This window comes from Symphalangus syndactylus, chromosome 21, assembly GCF_028878055.3.
Source record: "Symphalangus syndactylus isolate Jambi chromosome 21, NHGRI_mSymSyn1-v2.1_pri, whole genome shotgun sequence".
In the NCBI taxonomy this organism is placed as follows: domain Eukaryota; kingdom Metazoa; phylum Chordata; class Mammalia; order Primates; family Hylobatidae; genus Symphalangus; species Symphalangus syndactylus.
In genome coordinates, this window is record NC_072443.2 from 82438817 (window position 1) to 82458826 (window position 20010).

Sequence of the window (20010 nt, forward strand, 5' to 3'; positions counted from 1 at the left end):
ACAGATACAATAAATAAAAACATTTTTTAAACTTCAGTTCTCTTCTATGGCCAGCTCTAAGGAAGAAAGACAGGAAGAAGGGAGAGAAGGGGGCCAAGGCTAGGAGCAGGGAGTGAAACAGGCAGAATCAGGAAGAGAGACAGAGACATGCCCCAGCAGAGGCAAATGCAAGAAGACACAGGAGGAAATGTGGGAGAGAATGAAACCACAAAAAATGTAAAAGCTCATGGAGAGATCTGTAGAGAAAGACATATCGAGTCCAACAGAATACAAAGAATAGGCAGAGGTTGCACTGAGCCGAGATTGCGCCACTGCACTCCAGGCCTGGAGACAGAGTGAGACGCCATCAAAACAAGAAAAAGAAAAAGAAAAAGAAGGACGGAGGGAGGGAGAAAGGGAGGGAGAGAAGGAAGGAGGGAGAGAGGGAGGGGGAGAAGGAAGGAGGGAGAGAGGGAGGGAGAGAAGGAAGGAAGGAAGGAAGGAAGGAAGGAAGGAAGGAAGGAAGGAAGGAAGGAAGGCAGGCAGGAAGGCAGGCAGGCAGGCAGGCAGGCAGGCAGGCAGGCAGGCAGGCAGGCAGGCAGGCAGGCAAGCAGGCAAAAAGCCTAAACTATCAGAAATATATGAAGACACACACATACACCACACACACACACACCCATACCCCCCTCAAACACACACAAACATACTTTTCCTAGAAACTTCCTAACCAATCTCTTGATTACTAAAGGCATCGTGTTACACTTGAGCAACCATGACACTGTGGGATCACATCTTGCATGGGGGCTAGGCACAAAAGTCCATCAGTTTTGGAGGGAAATCAGACATCATAAAGATTGCCATCGAAAACCTTGTAATGAGCCAGGCATGGTGGCTCACGCCTGTAATCCCAGCACTTTGGGTGGCCGAGGTGGGGCAGATTGCTTGAGGCCGGGAGTTTGAGCCCAGCCTGGCCAACATGGAGAAACCCCGTTTCTACTAAAAATATAAAAATTAACTTGGCATGGTGGCATGCACCTGTAATTCCAGCTACTTGGGAGGCTGGGACATAAGAATCAGTTGAACCTAGGAGACGGAGGTTGCAGTGAACTAAGATGGTGACACTGCATTCCAGCCTGGGCGACATAGCAAGACTCTGTCTCAAAAAAAAAAAAAGAAAGAAAAAACCTGTCAGGTGCCCATCTAAAGTGGTAGCCTGGTGCTGAATCTCAGTAAGGCTCACACATCCTTGTCTCCACTGACCTTGAAAGAGACAAGTGGCTCTTCAGGGCTACCGAGAGGCAGCAGTCAACAGGGCAAAGAGTATCTTTCAACTCCAGACACCTGCTTGACCTTGGGGAGCGGTAGTTACCCCTGGCCTGTGTCTGAGCAGACCAGCAGCGCCACATCCTCCTCCAACACTTAGCGTGGGTCACAAGCTCGGTCAGGGAAATAGCATGTGGAAATGACCAAGGTTGTTAAGATTTTATTTTTCTCTTTTTACCAGCTTGCAATTAGTTTGTTCATTATTTAGCTTGCCTCTGTGTGCTCTTAAGTTGCTACTCTACTGAAAACTTCTAAGAGCCAGGTAAAGTAAACTCAATGCAACAGTGTCCTACTACTTGCCTTACTTTTATGGGCTCAGTAACATACTAGAAAATGACTCTTGACTTCCCCATCTATACATAATTTCCCTCCCATTGATTCTTGTGTGAATTGAATAAGCATATTTTGAATTCATCTGTGTCAGGCACTATGGCATATGCAGACAAATAGGGAAGAATGTAGGCAAAGAAAAAATATAATAAACCAATACAACGTGAGAAGATGAAAGTAGTGTGCCTTGTGGTAAACACATTTACTATTTGTCCTCAGTGTGGGATGTAAGAAAAAGTCGTTTTAAAAAAAAAAATAAAAACCCTCCCAATAGTTAAAATTCATAGAAGCCTACGTCTTATTAACATACATCAGAAGCACCGTCTAAGTATTAAATTCTGATCATTTTGCTGGAAGCTAATGCTAGGAACAGCAAGATTGTCTTGAAATGTTCTTGATGAATGCATTACCTTTTCATTCTACAAAAATGAAAGAAAGGGAAATAACTTTAGATGAAATCAAATGGGAACTGGCACAATAGATAGTTACAGCACCTCAGGAAGAAATAGAGAGACGCTATCTGTCTTGTGAAGATATTTTAGACAACTTTCGAGAAGTGGGCTAGGTACAACCAAGTTGCTCTATTGATTATGCTGGATAGGATATATAGCACTCTCAGGGGGTTAAGACAGATCTGAACATTTAAGCTGTTTTATGGCAGAGTTACTGTCTGTATGTAATAGGCCACTTTAAATATTAACTTTCTATATTCATATTTTAATATCAAAATGACAGTCTATTTTACAGAAAAGTGACCTGTAAATTTCCAACAGAAAAAAATAAATACTCCCTTTTGAATTTATTTCCTGGAATATAAAGTTCCAGAAAATACTCTAAAATACTTTTAGGTATGCAAGATAGATATAAAATGGATGGCACAAAGACAGACCATGTGGCTTATGATACATTAATTTTGTTTAAATTGAACTTTTAATTTTTCTCAGAATAGCAGATTCACATGCAGTTGTAAGAAATAATGCACAGATACCAGGACCCCTTTAACCCATTTCTCTTAATTGTATCATCTTTCAAAACTAGTGCAGTGGGCCGGGCACGAAGGCTCATGCCTGTAATCCCAGAACTTTGGGAGGCAGAAGTGGGCAGATCACCTGAGGTTGGGAGTTCAAGACCAGCCTGACCAACATGGAGAAATCCCATCTCTACTAAAAACACAAAAAATTAGCCAGGTGTGGTGGCGCATGCCTGCAATCCCAGCTATTTGGGAGGCTGAGCCTAGAGAATTGCTTGAACCCGGGAGGCGGAGGTTGCAGTGAGCCAAGATCACACCACTGCACTCCAGCCTGGGCAACAAGATCGAAACTCCATCTCAAAAAAATAAATTAATTAATTAAATAAATAAACCAAACAAACAACAACAAAAAAAACTACAGTACAGTGACAGGTGGTTTCTTAAAAAAAAAGAATTAGACAGGTTGCCTATCAATATTATTCAATGTGGAAATTATCAACCTCACCCAAATTTAGCCTGCACTAATATGTACTGTTCAGTTGAATTTATATGATCCAGACAAAACAGCAAATAAATACTCATTTCTCCAAAATTCTAAAAAATTTATGAACTCATGCGGCATGTTAAGATCCACAGAATAGCCAAGCACGGTGGCTCATGCCTGTAATCCTAGCATTTTGGCAGGCTGAGGCAGGCAGATCACTTGAAGCCAGGAGTTCAAGACCAGTCTGGCCAACATGGCAAAACCTTGTCTCTACTAAAAATACAAAAATTAGCCGGGCATGGCCGGGCATGGTGGCTCACGCCTGTAATCCCAGCACTTTGGGAGGCTGAGACGGGCAGATCACTTGAAGTCAAGAGTTCCAGAGCAGTCTGGCCAGTGTGGTGAAATCCTGTCTCTACTAAAAATACAAAAATTAGCCGGGGGTGGTGGTGCGCACTCCTGTAGTCCCAGCTACTCGGGTTGCTGAGGTGGGAGAATTGCTTCAACCCAGGAGGCGGTGGTTGCAGTGAGCCGAGATTGTGCCATTGCACTCCGGCCTGGGTGACAGAGTGAGACTCTGCCTCAAAAAGAAAATTAGCCGGGCACGGAGGTGGGTGTCTGTAATCCCAGTTACTCAGGTGGATGAGGCACAAAAACTGCTTGAACCCGGGAGGCAGAGGTTGCAATGAACTGATATCATACCACTGAACTCCAGCCGGGGCAACAGAGTGAGACAGTCTCAAAAAAAAAAAAAAAAAAAAAAAAGACCTACCAAATGAAGGAGGTTTCTATTAGTGTTAAAACAAAACAATACAAGTTGATTTCTGCACCCAAGTTTCTAAACCACCATAAGTTAAAACTCTTTCAAGAGATAAAAAAAAAAAAAAAAATGCACGTTCTTTGTTTCAAATTATATATAACTGGTTGTCACTTTTTAAAAACCCTTCCTACAGAATCGTCTTAGAGTATTTATGATATATTGGCCTATCTAATATTATATCGTGAATTTTACAGTAATAAGTTGTATGAGAGTAACAAAGATTTAGTTCTGCTTCTCAGAACATTGTGCTTCTGAAATTTCTGAGGCTGATGGGTTCGTATTTGGATAGCTTTGCTCTAAAATCAAGTGCATGCACTCAGAGATATGCAACAGGTTGTGGATCACTCTAGGAAGCCAGGAGAGTGACACAGATGGATAATCAGCTTCTGGAAGACCAAGGTCATGAATCAACTTGCGTTGCGTGAACCCTACATACGTCTAAAACCTGTCATTGGTGATACCAAGCTGAAAGCTGTCACTGAAAAGTGTTATCTTTGCCGAAGGCTGTCAAGCGTTGCAAGTCAAGTAGAAAACCGTATCAGAGAGCCCAGGGATTGTCTTTGACAGCCTTCCAGAATGTGGTGCTGAGGTGGTCCTCAGTTCCAATCTGATTGCACCCAGTGTGGCAAAGCTCTCCTCCACTACATTTAGATGGTCTGAAGAGAAATAATCTCATTGCAGTTATCCTAAGAACACCGTATTTAAAACATAAAGTAGGGCAACTGATAGGTACATTCTAAATTGACAATAAGCACACAATCTGTGCTGGAGTGATAGAGAGGTGAGGATGAAAAGGTACGTACAGGCCAGGTACAGTGGCTCACGCCTGTAATCCCAGCACTTTGGGAGGTCGAGGCGAGGAGATCACCTGAGGTCAGGAGTTCCAGACCAGTCAGGCCAACATGGCGAAATTCTGTCTCTCCTAAAAACACAAAAACTAGCTGGGGGTGGTGGCACATGCCTGTAATCCCAGCTACTTGGGAGGCTGAGGCAGGAGAATCACTTAAACCTAGGAGGTGGAGGTTGCAGTGAACCAAGATCATGCCACTGCACTCCAGCCTGGGCAACAGAGCACGACTCCATCTCAAAAAAAAAAAAAAAAAAAAAAAAAAATTACGTACAAATAACATTATTGGATCACCAGTTTTTTCTGAGCAGCTACTCATGTAGATGAATGGAGGTACAGGAGAGGTTCGCCTGCTGTAACACAGGAAGCAGAATTGTTTCTGCGGGCATTATAAAAAAGGCCCAAAGCCAGGAATCACTGCACTAAGCTAAGTGGGAAGCCATTCTATGAACAAGCCAGGCAAACTCAAAGCAATCAGCCATGAATAATCTCAAACAAATGATGGTTTGGAGAAAGAAAGAAAATTGATCCCTAAAGCTGCCCATTTAGCCAGTTAGGTTATTTAAAAAAAAAAAAAAAAAAAAGGCAACTTTGTGACCTACAACATGAATAGGACCAAAGGGCTAGGAGTGAAGTCATTTTAGCCCAGCATGAGGGCTCTGGCAGCCAAGGCTCCTGAAAGGGATTACTAACAGTGGTGCACAGTGACATCCTTGGTTACAAAGAGTTCACTTTAAAAAGAGAAAGAGAGAAAAAAACTTGCTTTAATGGGCCGAAGTTATAAGTAGTTAAGTAATAAGAGTGAAAAATATCTTTAGGCATCAACAGAACCCCAGGTAGCACTAAGCAGAGATGTAATATAACATCCCAGAGCTTATTTTCAGATCGTACAGTGGAGCACAGCAAGGCATTCTCCGGTACTTACAAGGACAATCTATAAACTGATATTTTCACAACAGTAATTGAGAGGGAGGCAGCTCTTCGCATTAGCAATGGTAAAAAGACGATGCTGCATATTCACAAATCCCAAAATGACAAGTGGAAGAATTGAATTGCTGGTCTGATACACAAAGGGATGAGACAGTTCATCTGTACTCGGAAGTAATAAAAAATATTAATAAAGCAAAATCTGAAGGAAGATAAGAATTCTGTTTTCATTTGCATATTTGGCACAATGTTACCTGATAGAACTTTCTGCAATGAGAGAATGTCCTCTGTCTGGGCTGCCCAGTAGGGTAGTCACTAGCCGCATGTGGCTGATAAGCACTTGAAATGTACCTAGTACAACTGAGGGACCAAATTTCAATATTATTTAATTTTTAATTAAAACTTAAATGGAAATAGTCACATGTGGCTAGTGGCTACCATATTGGGTAGCTTTCTGAAAGTCCTTCTACATACCTTGCATCTATTAACTCATTTAATCACTACAATCCTAGATCTAGATGTATAATATTTTATTATCTATAGTTTATATTTTTTAAAAAATGAAGCCACAGGGTGATTAGCCACAGAGTGAGTTACTGAGTTACGTAACTTGTTCTGAAACTAAGGACTTATTTAGGCTCCCTACAGCAATGTGCACTACACTTAAGGAGCAAGCCATGGTTAAGGTAAACACCAGAGACATCCAAAAGCAGTTCATGTTGCTCTGTGGACAAATAAAGAAGCCATTGTCTACCTGTTTTCCCTGTGTTTTTCATCCAGGTTTTGTTAGAAGACTCATTGTCGAAGCCATCGAGTTGCAGTTCCTGGTATTCTTCCCCAACACGCGCATACTGGTCTGAAATGTCAATAGGAGACTGGTGATGGCCCCCACAGCTGACACTAGATGTGACCCAGTGCTCAGGACCATAGGCACCTGTTGAAAGAAGACAACACTTCAATCCTCATGGTTCAAGGGTCAGGGATGAAATGAATAAATCTTAGGAAGCTGAGCACTGCATCTCTCAACATGTCCCCAATCCAAAGACGTGAATGTACTGAAAACTATGAATCAAACCATTTGCCTGAGGTGGCAAGAAGATTTCAGAAAAGATGTTACTTAAGCTAGTTCTGTTTCTTGATTTACAATCAAACATTTGCTAACTTTATCTTTAATCAGGTTAAGAGAGTTGTGTAGAAGGGCTGTTAGGGTTGTCCGTATTTCTGACAGTTTTTAAATGCTTCCTAAAATAAGTAGAGCATTTATTCACAAAAAAAACACCTTCATCAAGTTAGCATGTTTTGCTATTGTGAGCAATATCCTAAATACAACTTTCTTCTTAGCCCATAAAAGACTGTAAACATGAAAAAGGGAAAAAAAAATAAAGGCAACAGAAAACTAGATGAGAGGCATTACAAATGATAGAGGCAATAAAGGCAGGTTTTTCCTTTGGCTAATTGTGAAAGATTTTTCAGTTTGGCCCTCATTTGTACACTGGAGTGTTAAGACGCTCATCTCTCCTTTTTAATCCTTCTCTCTCATAGAAAATGCAGGTATAAAGTTACCTTCAAACTGGACTCTGCACTCATATAAATAAAGACTTTGGGGGGACATATCACAGAAATAAAGGAAGAAAGCACATCCATAAAGCATAATTCTAATAGGTACCAATCAGGCATAAATACAGAAAACACACTGCATTTGCCTCCCTGCCCTATTTGGAAGTGAAATACTACAGGAGCAGTTTCTATTACGTTGACTACAAGCTCTTAGACTTCTCCGCATCCTACTTTTTTTTTTTTTTTTTTTTTTTGAGACAGAGTCTCGCTCTGTCGCCCAGGCTGGAGTGCAGTGGTGCAATCTCGGCTCACTGCAAGCTCCGCCTCCCGGGTTCACGCCATTCTCCTGCCTCAGCCTCTCCGAGTAGCTGGGACTACAGGCGCCCGCCACCACGCCCGGCTCATTTTTTGTATTTTTAGTAGAGACGGGGTTTCACCGTGGTCTCGATCTCCTGACCTCGTGATCCGCCCACCTCGGCCTCCCAAAGTGCTGTGATTACAAGCGTGAGCCACCGCGCCCAGCCCACATCCTACTTTTAACCTGGCTGACACAACAAAGCGGGAGTAGCCTGCTGAAACAACTTTTGCTGGAAAGAGTAAGACTGAATCCTTTATTGAGAATTAGATAAGAATAAACTTCACAATTTTTAGCAAGTAAAACACAGGCTTCCCAACGAGAAAGCTTAATGTGTGTATATACATTCATCTACAGAAATACTGGTGGATGGGTGGGGATTTTTGTGCCTCCTGTATACCTAGCCTCGTACAATGGAAGACACAGAGAAATCTTGTTTAGTTTATTAGTAGGTAAGTCTAACTACTAGCCTTGTTAGTTTAGTAGTAGATAAACCTCCCTACCACTAAATAAGAGCCCACATGAGTGGTTGCCACCCAATCATTTGCCATGGCTTTCCCCATTCCCCAAAAACTGATAACAGCTCACAGTAGATATAAACAATGGTACAAGAAAAATGGGACAATCACAGAAAGTATTTTCCATTATGGTAAGGGAGGTTTCATGGCTGCAAGAGCAATGGATATAGCTCCTTAAAAATGATGCATATTTCTGCTATCTGGAAAATACCGCAGCCTCACTCTAATAATGCTTAAGTCATTCTCCCTAATCCTCATCCCAAAGAGTAAGATAAAAACAGACTATCCAAACGAACATGTTCGCTGACTGGCAAAGGTCTAGCAACCTTCGGGCACTTTTAAGTCATTTGTAAGTGTCACGCTACTATCTGGAAAAAGTTCACATCATCATTTTCTTCACTGCACGATTCCAACTAAATTGTCATAGGCTTTTCACTCATGTATTTTTTTTTACCTCTTTGTCAAATTCCCTATGACTGTGATGAGTCACAAAGGGATAGTATGCATTTGCCATATACTTAGCCAAATTTTATTTTGGCCAAACTTTATTTTCATCTTGCATCTATATATTTGGAGAAAAAAAAAAAAAAGGAGAGGAAGGAGACATAAGGAATGGCTCTAATTATCCTGTCTACAGCTTAAATTTTCTTCCAGATGCCAAAAGAATCCATTGAAAAACCAAATAAAGTGATTGTTGATTTATTAGATGGCTGACCAAAATAGGAATTTTACTTAGCCACAATTGAGCTTGTAAATCCAAATTATACAATCCTAATGTTTTAATATCATAATATCATATGTGTATGTATGCATGCCTTCTAGAAACTTACAGTACAATAAAATTACACTCAACAGAGAAAAATGATATCAGACACACTAAAATAAATCCAAATACATATGACTCAAATAATAGATGCAAGCCATCATTTGTAAAAACAGATACCTGATAATTAGCCTCCTACTACTAACAATTTAAAAAATACTCTGCAACGTCAGAAAAGTACTTGCCATTCATATTATTTCTCATAACCTTCCAGACATGGGTAAAATATAATTTATCACTCTATAAAAATATAATCTGGGTTCATACCAGTGGGATTCATTTATTTACTGGTAACAATGTGAAGATTTAAGCCGACTACATGCTTGCTTTCACACTTCCACCTAATATACGTTCAAGTGCAATTTTAATTGAAACTGATTTTCCACTTCAGATTTCAAATTAATTCTTCTTTGGAGTACTTCATGCTTCAAATACCCTTGCCTTGCAAAAACCCTTATGTCAATAGCAGAGGAAATAGAACATTTTTTCCAAGCTTGCAGGTATTGATTATCTATTCCCACATCGAAGCACCATTGCCATTCCACACTGTATAAATCTCTTCAGTGTTAAGACACTTTATAAAAGACTGAGAATTATACCATTAATCATTTGCAGTTCCGCAAGACTCATAGTATTGAATGCTTTGTTTTTCACAAATTTGAATAAATACTTTATAGTAAAAAAAAAAAAAAAAAGATACTAAATAAAGACTATGGTTAACTTAAACCTAGTTGGGAAGAGGTGAACACTTAACAAGAAGCCTTCCTGTCTCAGACATGACATTACCCATCTAAAATAAGAATAAGAAGTCACTTGCACTTTAGTTTCCTCTTACTGACTCTTTCTTAGAAGTAACAAGACATCTGTATTTTGGCAGCGAGATCCTTCTAAATGGCTCACCAACTCCAACACGTGAATCTAGTACACAAGTCCGTGTTCTCAAAAGGGAAGAGGTAAGGGCAGGGGTAGAAACCACAGGGCAGTTTGGGCTGCCAAAAGCAATTTCCTGTTCACCTGATGAAAGTCTTAAAGAAATGAGATTTTGATTGAGACATACTGCCAACCTCTAAGTACTAAGGGAATGTAATAGTGTTTCTCATTCAACATGTGATGACAAATATATTCTTTTTAATGAATTCAATAAACACATCTGAAACCCCCGGCTGAAAGTTTGATCTCAGGGTAAATGTCCCCTTGTGAGGGATACACAGGGGTTCTTGGTTTCCTTTGGACCCCATTATCACTATTGTATAATTTACCATTTATACCTAAATATCTGTCTTCCCCACTAGTGGTAAACTCTGAGAACTGGTTCCTTCTATATCTTGTACAAATTCATTCCAATGCCTATTACAGGGGCTCACATACAGTAAGCCCTTAAAACATACTTATAGGTACAAATAAATGAATTGAAAGAAGAGAGAACTGAAAGAAGACATTAAAGAGTGGCAGAGTTCCACTCTTTAATATGATTCAAACATATTAAATATGATGATTGTCATATTAAATATGATTGTTCAATATGATGATTGTCATATTTATTTTAGTTTGAGTTTATACATCTATCTGCTGACTTCTTGCTAAATATTCCTCACTCCCTTGGTCTCCAGAGCCAGGATGTCAACTTCAGGAGTAAATACTCCTTTTCGTTCTTCACTAATATATTAAATTCATTTGAACTCTGACAAGGTAAAATAAGCTGCAAATATGTGATGTCCATGAAAGAATCCATGTGCAAATTTAACAAGCCCAGCAAAGGTGACTATGGCTTTTTAAAGAAAGGGTGCAGTAGAACTCTTGCTTTCAATGCCTTCTGTGAAGCATCATCATTTTTAAACTGCTCTTATTTTTTCTATGCTTTAACAGACCTCTGTAATCAAAGAAGGTCAATCAAAGAGGAAATTTAGTCTTAATGATCAATCCATCACTGTTATCAATTTAAATACAGAATCAACACTTGCTCAGTCCTAGACAGTGCTGAGAAATGGGAGATAAGGAGCAGGGCTGCCCCAGTTCCCTCGGACAATTTAAGCTGCCTGTGGCTCACAGCCCCTCCTCTGTACAATGAGGTGCCCAGATACCAAAGAGTGGCTATAGGATTATATTAGATAATCCATGTGCTTAGAGCATTATCAAACACTGGAAGTTCAGTAAGTGCTGCCCGCAATAATTACTGCCTTTGTTACTGGCTTGTAAACGTATAGCAGATTGTCAAGAAACTAGGCAATGGATGGAACAGACATGTAGCCCACCCAACGGCTAAGGCAGCTGGGTGCAAGCATTTCATGGCATGCAAAGGGAGAGGAAGGGCCCCACCTCCCCAGGAGAGAACTTATGGTGGGGATGACACTTGAGTGAAGTCACTTCGGGCAGTGCAGAGAAGTTTACTAGCCTGTGGTCATCTCACTCAGGCATTTCCCATTCGGGCAGAGGCCAAGAGTCAAAAATAAGAGTTCGCCCCTCTGGCAAGAAGAGCTTAATCCCATCTTTGGCTAGATTTAGTGAGTAAGTTCCCAGTGGAGGGCCTAGCAAACATCACCTTAGTCAAGTGATGAAGGTTAACATCCGGCTACCTTGGACATCTGACAAGAAGTGGTAAGAAGGGCAAATCACCTCCGTGGTATTCTTTCCAAAAATTCAAAACCCTGGTATAATCATGGGGAATACATCAGACAAACCCAAATTGGGGAACATTCTATATAATTGACAAACATTCCTCAAAAGTGTCAAGGTCATGAGAAAGACTAAAACACTGTCAGAAACCAGAGAAGATTAAGGAGACAGAGACAATAAATAGAATGTGGTGCTCTAGATTGAATGGTGGAATCAAAAACAAACAAAAATTAATGGAAAAACTCATGAGCTCTGAGTAAAGTTTGGTGCTCAGTTGATAGTAAACACACCCATGTTGGTTTCCTAGTAGGTCCTTGTTAAAAGGTCATTCTTTTGTGGCTACTCTGCCAACGAAATGAAAAAATTATGGAGGAAACTGCATAGAAGCCATGTAAAATATAAGTTGTGTTAAATGAGTTAAATTTTACTATCCAGGTTTCACTGGATTTACTGGTATGCACTTAGGCCGTGTCTATGGCATGACAGATGAGGGAGATGGACACTGATTTATGGGTAATACTGGGATGACTGTCATATCCTTTTTGGATAAAGGGAGTCTGCAAACACAAAAGACGAGGGAAACAAGAGACTAGGGTAAAGAAAATAATCAAGTTCATGGGTGATATTATTTAAGCTTATATAAAAACCTTATATAAAGTTGGAGAAATTCAGTTTTTAAAGCTGTCATTAAGAAAAACATCATTAGCTTAATCTATAGCTCATTTGTGCATTAAAATAATCCACTTCTACCTCCTTAGTGTGCCATTAACAAGTCACTGTATTTTTCTCATTTTGAGATGTTACAATTCAGTAGACTAGCATCAGGAAGACGTATTTCTACAGTAGGGAGAATAAATCACACAATTGGAGATGAATTCCAACTGGTCTGTTTAAGGCAGACAGAATTCTTCACGTGAAAATAATGGCAAATACTGTAAATCTGGGCTTGAATCTGAGACTTCACTTCATACTCAGTTTCTTTAAGGCAGATTTAGCCCAGAGGACTTGGTCGACACATATGAATTTTAAATCAATGCCAGTTAATTCTATTCAAACAAATACCAAATAAAAATCTGAGAGAAACACCTTAATGTTGCCCTACCATCACCCCCAGCAATACTACTTGAAAAGTCCAAATAAGGACAAATAAAACTGGTCAACAACAAGAATTTTCTAAAATTTAAGCAAACCTTCTCACTTCAGTATAGTTCTCTGTTCATAACTGACCTAAGATAAAAGTTGTATGAGCACAGAAATCATACTTTGTCTAAAAGCAAGGAATTTCACATACCTATCTATGATACATATTCCAAACAGTGGTTTCTTTAAATACATAAGAGGTTCTTTGCTGAAAATAAGCATGTACCTTGAATTTATTTTACCACAATAGATCCAAATAATGGTTCCTATTCACTAATGAAAAGCCATTAAAAATAATGAATTCTGTCTAAATCTAATTAAAAAACAAAACCAATATACATGTTATGAACTGTTTCTAGTCAAATATGCTTATTAATGCCTCCCTCAATAAACTTACATTACAAATATTACCTAAATCCAGGCTTATTACTCTGCATCTTGTTGTCTGCTTTTAACCAACAGCAACAATCCAAAAATATGTTTATCATTTTTACCTATTATAATTAATGCTTTTTACCCGAAATCGAATACACATGTTTAAATTATTCCATGTTTTAATTAAAATCTTTATAGGATTCTGCTTAAAATTCTTTTGCATTCTCCAGTACTGGTAGCTTAATTACTTCTTGTGCATTTATTGTTTGTGTGTACACGAAAAATGGAAAAAGTCTTAAAAGGCATGCATATTACGGCTTGCCACTATTTTTACTTTATTCGTATTCAATTATTAAGCTGTTCAACTTTGTTGATAGAAATCTTCTAAATTTTAAGCCAGTTAAGAAAATATAAAGTTACTTTGCAAATAATGAAATACACTTACACATTTTTTGGTTTTAAATTCTAGGTATAAAAACTGCAGTACTCCATTTCGTATCAATGGTGTGCTTTAAGAAAACTATCAACAATTAACCATAATACAAGAAGTAATATCAGACAGTAACACCAGAAATAGAAACTACTTTGTTCATTTTTTAATACCATTGTCTGTGTAATTTCCCAGGGTGTCTATTTTAGGACTGGATGTTAAAACTATTTCAGGTAAAATTTCATTCAGTACCAGTGCCTAAATTGGAGGTCCCAGACTCTAATCCTGATGGTAAAAGCTTCTCTGGAGCCTGTTTTACTGTTCTGGAAAAGGAGGGTATTAAAAAGAGTAAAGATGGCAATAATGGCTACCTTTTACTTCTGAGCCACAGACCTCTAGGCTGAGTAAAGGCTCAAAAGGAGTTGACTGATTAGTGATGCCTGCATGGGTGTGTAATATGACATTATTAGAGTACAAACCATGAACATGCATGCCATCCACACTGCAAGATTCTGAAGGTCCTTCAAAGACTTAAAAGTCTTTGACCTATGCATGTTTAGGTGTATCTGGGATTTAAAAGCTGTATCTTTCAAGTTGAATCCACCCCACATCCAAACATTCTAAAAATTTCTACCAATAATTGGGATCATTTATTCACCCAAAACCTAACTAGTCTGACTTAAAGTTGTACCAACTTTATTCCTGCTTCTCATAGATACAACATGAAACTGGCTTCAACGAGTATCTGAGATACTAACAAAGTTACCACAATTCTTACTGGCCAATGCCAAACATCTTAAGTGTTTATAAAATGGAGATGAGTTGGTTCCAGACCTAAACTTTTCAACCTTAAAGTTAGGTACACCCTCAAATAGTCAACATTTTGACTAATATGTTCTTTTAGAATCCTGACTTTCCATCAAGACATAATAGAAACAATCGTCCAAGGATTAAAAAGATCACACAACAAAGTACAAAGAGCACTGGGGAAGGTTGGCTGGCAACTTGAGTTTTAGTTCAAGGATAACAAGTAAGATTTACCTTGCATGTTGGCTCCAAATAACTCACAAATTGTATGACTAGTTATTCATAAAGACAAGATTAATGAGCAATAGCTTTCTAGGGGGACAGTCATATCACATATTTGCTCTTTCCATTCCAGTTTCATCTCTGGAGAGTGGACATGAATATGGCAGTGGTGATGTTTTATAAAAATCCAATTTTGTCACATGTAAATTACAGGGTTACATTAGATCACTTCTAAAGCTCCTAAGAGTTCTAAATTCAATCGGAGCACAACCTTTAAATACCTGGAAGAATCAAATAGACACAAAATATTTGTTGATAGTCCAGCCGACCTCCAAACCCCACCAAGTACCTTACTAAAAGTAACCACAAGGATGTGATAAGGGTTTAATAAACGATTTACACCAAGATCATGTCCAACAGTACTTGGCACATACCAAGTACTCACTAAACATGATTATCCATACTTTCCTCTAGGAACACACATCCAAATACTAATATCTAAATGGCATGACCCTGACCCAGCTTCAGAAACCGCACCTGACTAGTATATAGCAATTAGTGGAATCTCATCCTCCTTGACAAGAGATTGAATCAGCAAAGGGTGTTAACCCAGGCCTAAGCCAATTAGTGCCTGGAAGATACCTCAGTTCAGAGGGTGATATGGTTTGGCTATGTCCCCATCCAAATGTCATCTTGAATTGTAGTTCCCGTAATCCCCATGTGTCATGGAAGCGACAAGGTGGAGGAAAGTGAGTCATATGGGCAGTTTCCCCCCTCCTGTCCCAGTGATACTGAGTGAGTTCTCACGAGATCTGACGGTTTTATAAGGGGTTTCCCCCTGTGCTGGGCACTCAATCTCTGTCCTGCCGCCCAGTGAAGAGGTGCCTTCTGCCACGATTGTAAGTTTCCCGAGGCCTCCCCAGCCATTTGGAACTATGAGTCAATTGAACCTCTTTTCTTTATAAATTACCCAGTCTCAAGTATTTCTTCATAGCAGCATGAGAACGGACTAATACAGAGGGACTGGTTTAGGTTGGTACTATTCACAAGGCAAGGCCCAAAATTTTGTTCAGAGCCTGTGGGATAGAAGAGGCCCTCCTCCCTTGAATGTGAATGAAGAAGGAAGGGAGCAGAATGACCTGCAATCAGGAGGGAAGCAGCCGAAGGCCAAAGCTGAAAAGTAAAAAGACAATAACAAGAGAAAGGGGGGAAAATAGAGAGGAAGATCTGATCAAACCATGCCTGAAATTTAAATTTCATCTCTAGACTTTTCAGTTTTAACTGCCTTTGTATTTTAACCCACCTGAGTAGGCTTTGTGCTATTTGTAACTAATAAATACAGGATATAATCAAAATGCCGGTTTAAGAAGACCAACATTTAAATTATTCAATGTTTTCACTAAGATGAAAATGTCAAATTATAAAGATAAAAATCAGGAATGCATTCTGGATGGAATATATAAAAATAACAACCCTAAATTCCCTCCTCCTTCTCCCTCTTTCTTCCTATCTTCTTTCCCTGTAAGAGAAGGACGAACTTGGCTAAGGTTTTAAAGATCTCATTTAGACAAAAGAAGAAGAAACCAGCTCTGAAGTCCATTGCTGTAAATTTTTACTCTTTTAACACAGTGGTCATGGGATAAAAATCCATGAAGCACTTAATGGGAATAGCTGCCTCTTGCTGAAGGCTTCCACCTCAGAGACATGCCACTGCTCAAGTTATCATATGGGAAAGACTTGCTGAGGTGAGCACACATTATTCTGAAAAGTCAGAGATGCCACCCAGAGAGCAAAACAAAACTGACAGTTAAGGTCTGGTTTAAACATGGCCAGGATTTCATGTCTTTGCATGGAAGGGCTTTTTCACACCATTACTCAGTATCATGCTCCATAAGGTTTTGTTTAATATTGAAAAAGATGCGGCCGGGCGCGGCGGCTCACGCTTGTAATCCCAGCACTTTGGGAGGCCGAGGCGGGCGGATCACGAGGTCAGGAGATCGAGACCACGGTGAAACCCCGTCTCTACTAAAAATACAAAAAATTAGCCGGGCGTGGTGACGGGCGCCTGTAGTCCCAGCTACTCGGAGAGGCTGAGGCAGGAGAATGGCGGGAACCCGGGAGGCGGAGCTTGCAGTGAGCTGAGATGGCGCCACTGCACTCCAGCCTGGGCGACAGAGCGAGACTCCGTCTCAAAAAAAAAAAAGAAAAAAAAGAAAAAGAAAAAGATGCTCAAGCTCATGAGAAATTTCAGTCACAAGTAGGAAAAGGGAAAAATTCCCAGAGACAGAATTTGGGAGTTTGGTGTTTAGGAGGGCTGAGGGTCTGTATACCAACCTACTGACATAAAGGCTGAGAGGGGAAAAAAAAAAAAAGAAATTAAAAACAGTTTTACAAGGCACTCACTCAACAGCACAGAGGCCTGGTGTGGATGGGATGTGGGACTAGGAAACACTTTGCAGGGTGCAGACAGGATGATTAACTCACTTCCTGTGACAACCATAAAAGGAGGAATGTTTGCTCCAAAATATATTAACTATTAAATGCTATCTGGGGAAATGTCTAGACATAATGCACCATATTTATGAGGTAAAGCCAAAACAACATGATGAATTCTGTGTCCCACTGTCACACTGTGAATACTTGATTGTAACTTGTACTTCTATTTCAATAAATTCATAGTGTAAGTAACTTCCAGTAAATGAGACCGAGGAAAAAAATTAGATGGATTTTAGCAGAAATAACAGTCATAAAAATCACCTAATCAGAGAGGCCTTCTGACCTAACTATCTAAAATAGCACCCCTAGCCACTCTCTATTTCGTTAGCTTTGTTAATTTCTCTTCCTAGTACAAGGCCCATGAGAAAATGAGCTCCATGATGTCAGAGAACTTGTCTGTTTTCATATCTGTTCAATAGGGATAAGACTAGGATAAGGCAAACAAGGCACTCACCAAAAATTCAGTTATCAAAACAGATAATATTTCAAAAGTGTCGTAAAATTTTAAATGAGTTCAAAAAATCTGTGATGAGCAGACAAAGAAAGATATTATCAGTAACGGTGCTGTGCAAAGACTATTGAACTCTGAACCAAAAGGAAAAATCAACAATCAACCATATTGCATCAAAATCTGAATTATCTTGATAGCTGAGTTTTTAAACATCCAAGTCCTACTTCTGCTATCAAATGACTAACATCAACAATCCATCATCCATGTGGAGAATATTCACTATATTCATTGTAATGAAAACTTTCTACATTTTATCTCCTTTGCTCCTTTCAACAACTGGTGTCAAATATGCCCTAGCTTCCCCATTTTACAGATAATGAAACTGAGGCTCAGAGCTAGAAAACTTGCCCTTGTGTAGTATGTGTAAGATCAGTCATCGCCAGATCTATGGGACTAAAGCATGCTCCAAAACAGGGGTTTGCAAACTACGGCCTGTGAGTCAAATCCAGCCCACAATCTGTTTTTATTAACAGTTTTATTGGAACTTGGTCATATCCATTCATTCATATATTGTCTAAAGATCAGATTTGAGTAGTTTTAAAAGAGACAGCAAAGTCTAAAATATTTATCATCTGCCCTTACAGAAACTGTTTGTTGACCTTGGCTCTAAATCACAAAATATTGTTTCCCTGGCAGAAATACGGCACATAGGTAACATGTATATCTGCATACCTTATGTACCAGCAACTTAATACATATGTTTACAAGAAAGCATATTAAATTTCAGCAACGTTTGTAATATGAAAGAATTGGCAATAATGCAAATATCCACCACTAGAAACTTGCTAAGCAAACTTATTTTATTACATAATACTATGCAGTGGTCCAAAACTAGATGACTTTACTCTAGGACAAACCTCAAATGAATCCAAGATTTAAATGTTTAAAATAAATATATAAAAGTATAAGAAGCAGTTGTGGGAAGAATTAGAGTAGGGAAAGCATTTCTACATATTAAGTAAAAGTCAAAAAAGACTGATAAAATCAAATACAATAAAGAATACTTAATGTTCTGCATTGGAGGAACTATGGTAAAAAACATCAAAAGACAAATGACCAGCAAAACACATTTGCAATCCATACTACAAAAGTAAAAGTTCTCTAGTACGCAAAGAGATTCTAGAAATCAATCAGCTCTAAATGTCAGCCAGGCATGGCGGCTTACACTTGTAATCCCAGCACTTTGGGAGGCCGAGGCGAGCACATCACCTGAGGTCAGGAATTTGAGAACAGCCTGGCCAGCAGAGCAAAACCCCGTCTCTACTAAAAATACAAAAATTAGTTGAGTCTGGTGGCAGGTGCCTGCAGTCCCAGCTACTCAGGAGCCTGGGGCATGAGAATCGCTTGAACTCGAGAGGCTGAGGCTGCAAATGAGCCTAGATCACACCCCTGGACTCCAGCCTGGGCAACAGAGGGAGACTGTGTCTCAAAAAAAAAAAGAAAAGAAAAGAAAAGAAAAAGAATAAACCCCAAATCTCATATAAAAACGGGTAAAGGAGGCCGGGTGCGGTGCCTCACGCCCGTAATCCCAGCACTTGGGGAGGCCGAGGCGGGCGGATCACGAGGTCAGGAGATCGAGACCATCCTGGCTAACCACGGTGAAACCCCGTCTCTACTAAAAATACAAAAAATTAGCCTGGTGTGGTGGCCGGCACCTGTAGTCCCAGCTACTCATGAGGCTGAGGCAGGAGAATGGTGTGAACCAGGGAGGTGGAGCTTGCAGTGAGCAGAGATTGCACCACTGCACTCCAGCCTGGGCGACAGAGCGAGACTCCGTCTCAAAAACAAAAAACAGGTAAAGGATATGAACAATTGAAAAAAAAAAAAAAAAAAAAGGAAATACAAATGGCTCCTTAATGTAGAAAAAGTTGCTGCTCCTCAAAAATAATGTGAAACACAAATTAAAACTCTATAGGTGAGATTTTCACCTACTAAATTTGCAAACATTCAAGACTTTTGATTACACACAGTTAGCAAGGATGTGTTCAAATCAGCACTTTGTTTTATCACTACTGGGAGAGTGATATAATTCTTACGGAAGAAAATTTGGCAATCACTATTAAAATTATAAATGTGCACTGCTTTGAGCCTAGCGTTAATCATACAGATACACCTTGCATTTTTACAAGGTTAAAGTTAGTCATGGCAGCACTGCTAGTAATATCCAACACTGGAAACAAAATAAACATCTATCACTCAAGGGCTAGTTAACTAAACTATGGCAAATCAATACAATGAAATAGTCTGGAATTCACTGGGGGAAAAAATAAACCTCTTTAAACTCAAATGAAAAGACCTTCAAGTTACATTTTTAATTGAAAAACCCAACATGCATTATGTTTTTTTTTTCTTTTTCTTTTTCTTTTTTTTTTGAGACGGAGTCTTGCTCTGTCGCCCAGGCTGGAGTGCACTGGCGCAATCTCGGCTCACTGCAAGCTCCGCCTCCCGGATTCACGCCATTCTCCTGCCTCAGCCTCTCCGAG

General features: G+C 39.5%; 1 protein-coding gene across 3 annotated transcripts in view; it reads right to left on the reverse strand.

The window, feature by feature from the left end:
- PTPRG (protein tyrosine phosphatase receptor type G) overlaps nucleotides 1–20010 on the reverse strand; it is a 751407-nt gene that overhangs the window by 309665 nt on the left and 421732 nt on the right. For all 3 annotated transcript variants that reach the window (XM_055259569.2, XM_063630796.1, XM_063630795.1), the window contains exon 3: nucleotides 6435–6614. In XM_055259569.2, coding sequence (XP_055115544.1) covers nucleotides 6435–6614 — 180 coding nt within the window. The remainder of the gene's footprint in view (nucleotides 1–6434; nucleotides 6615–20010) is intronic.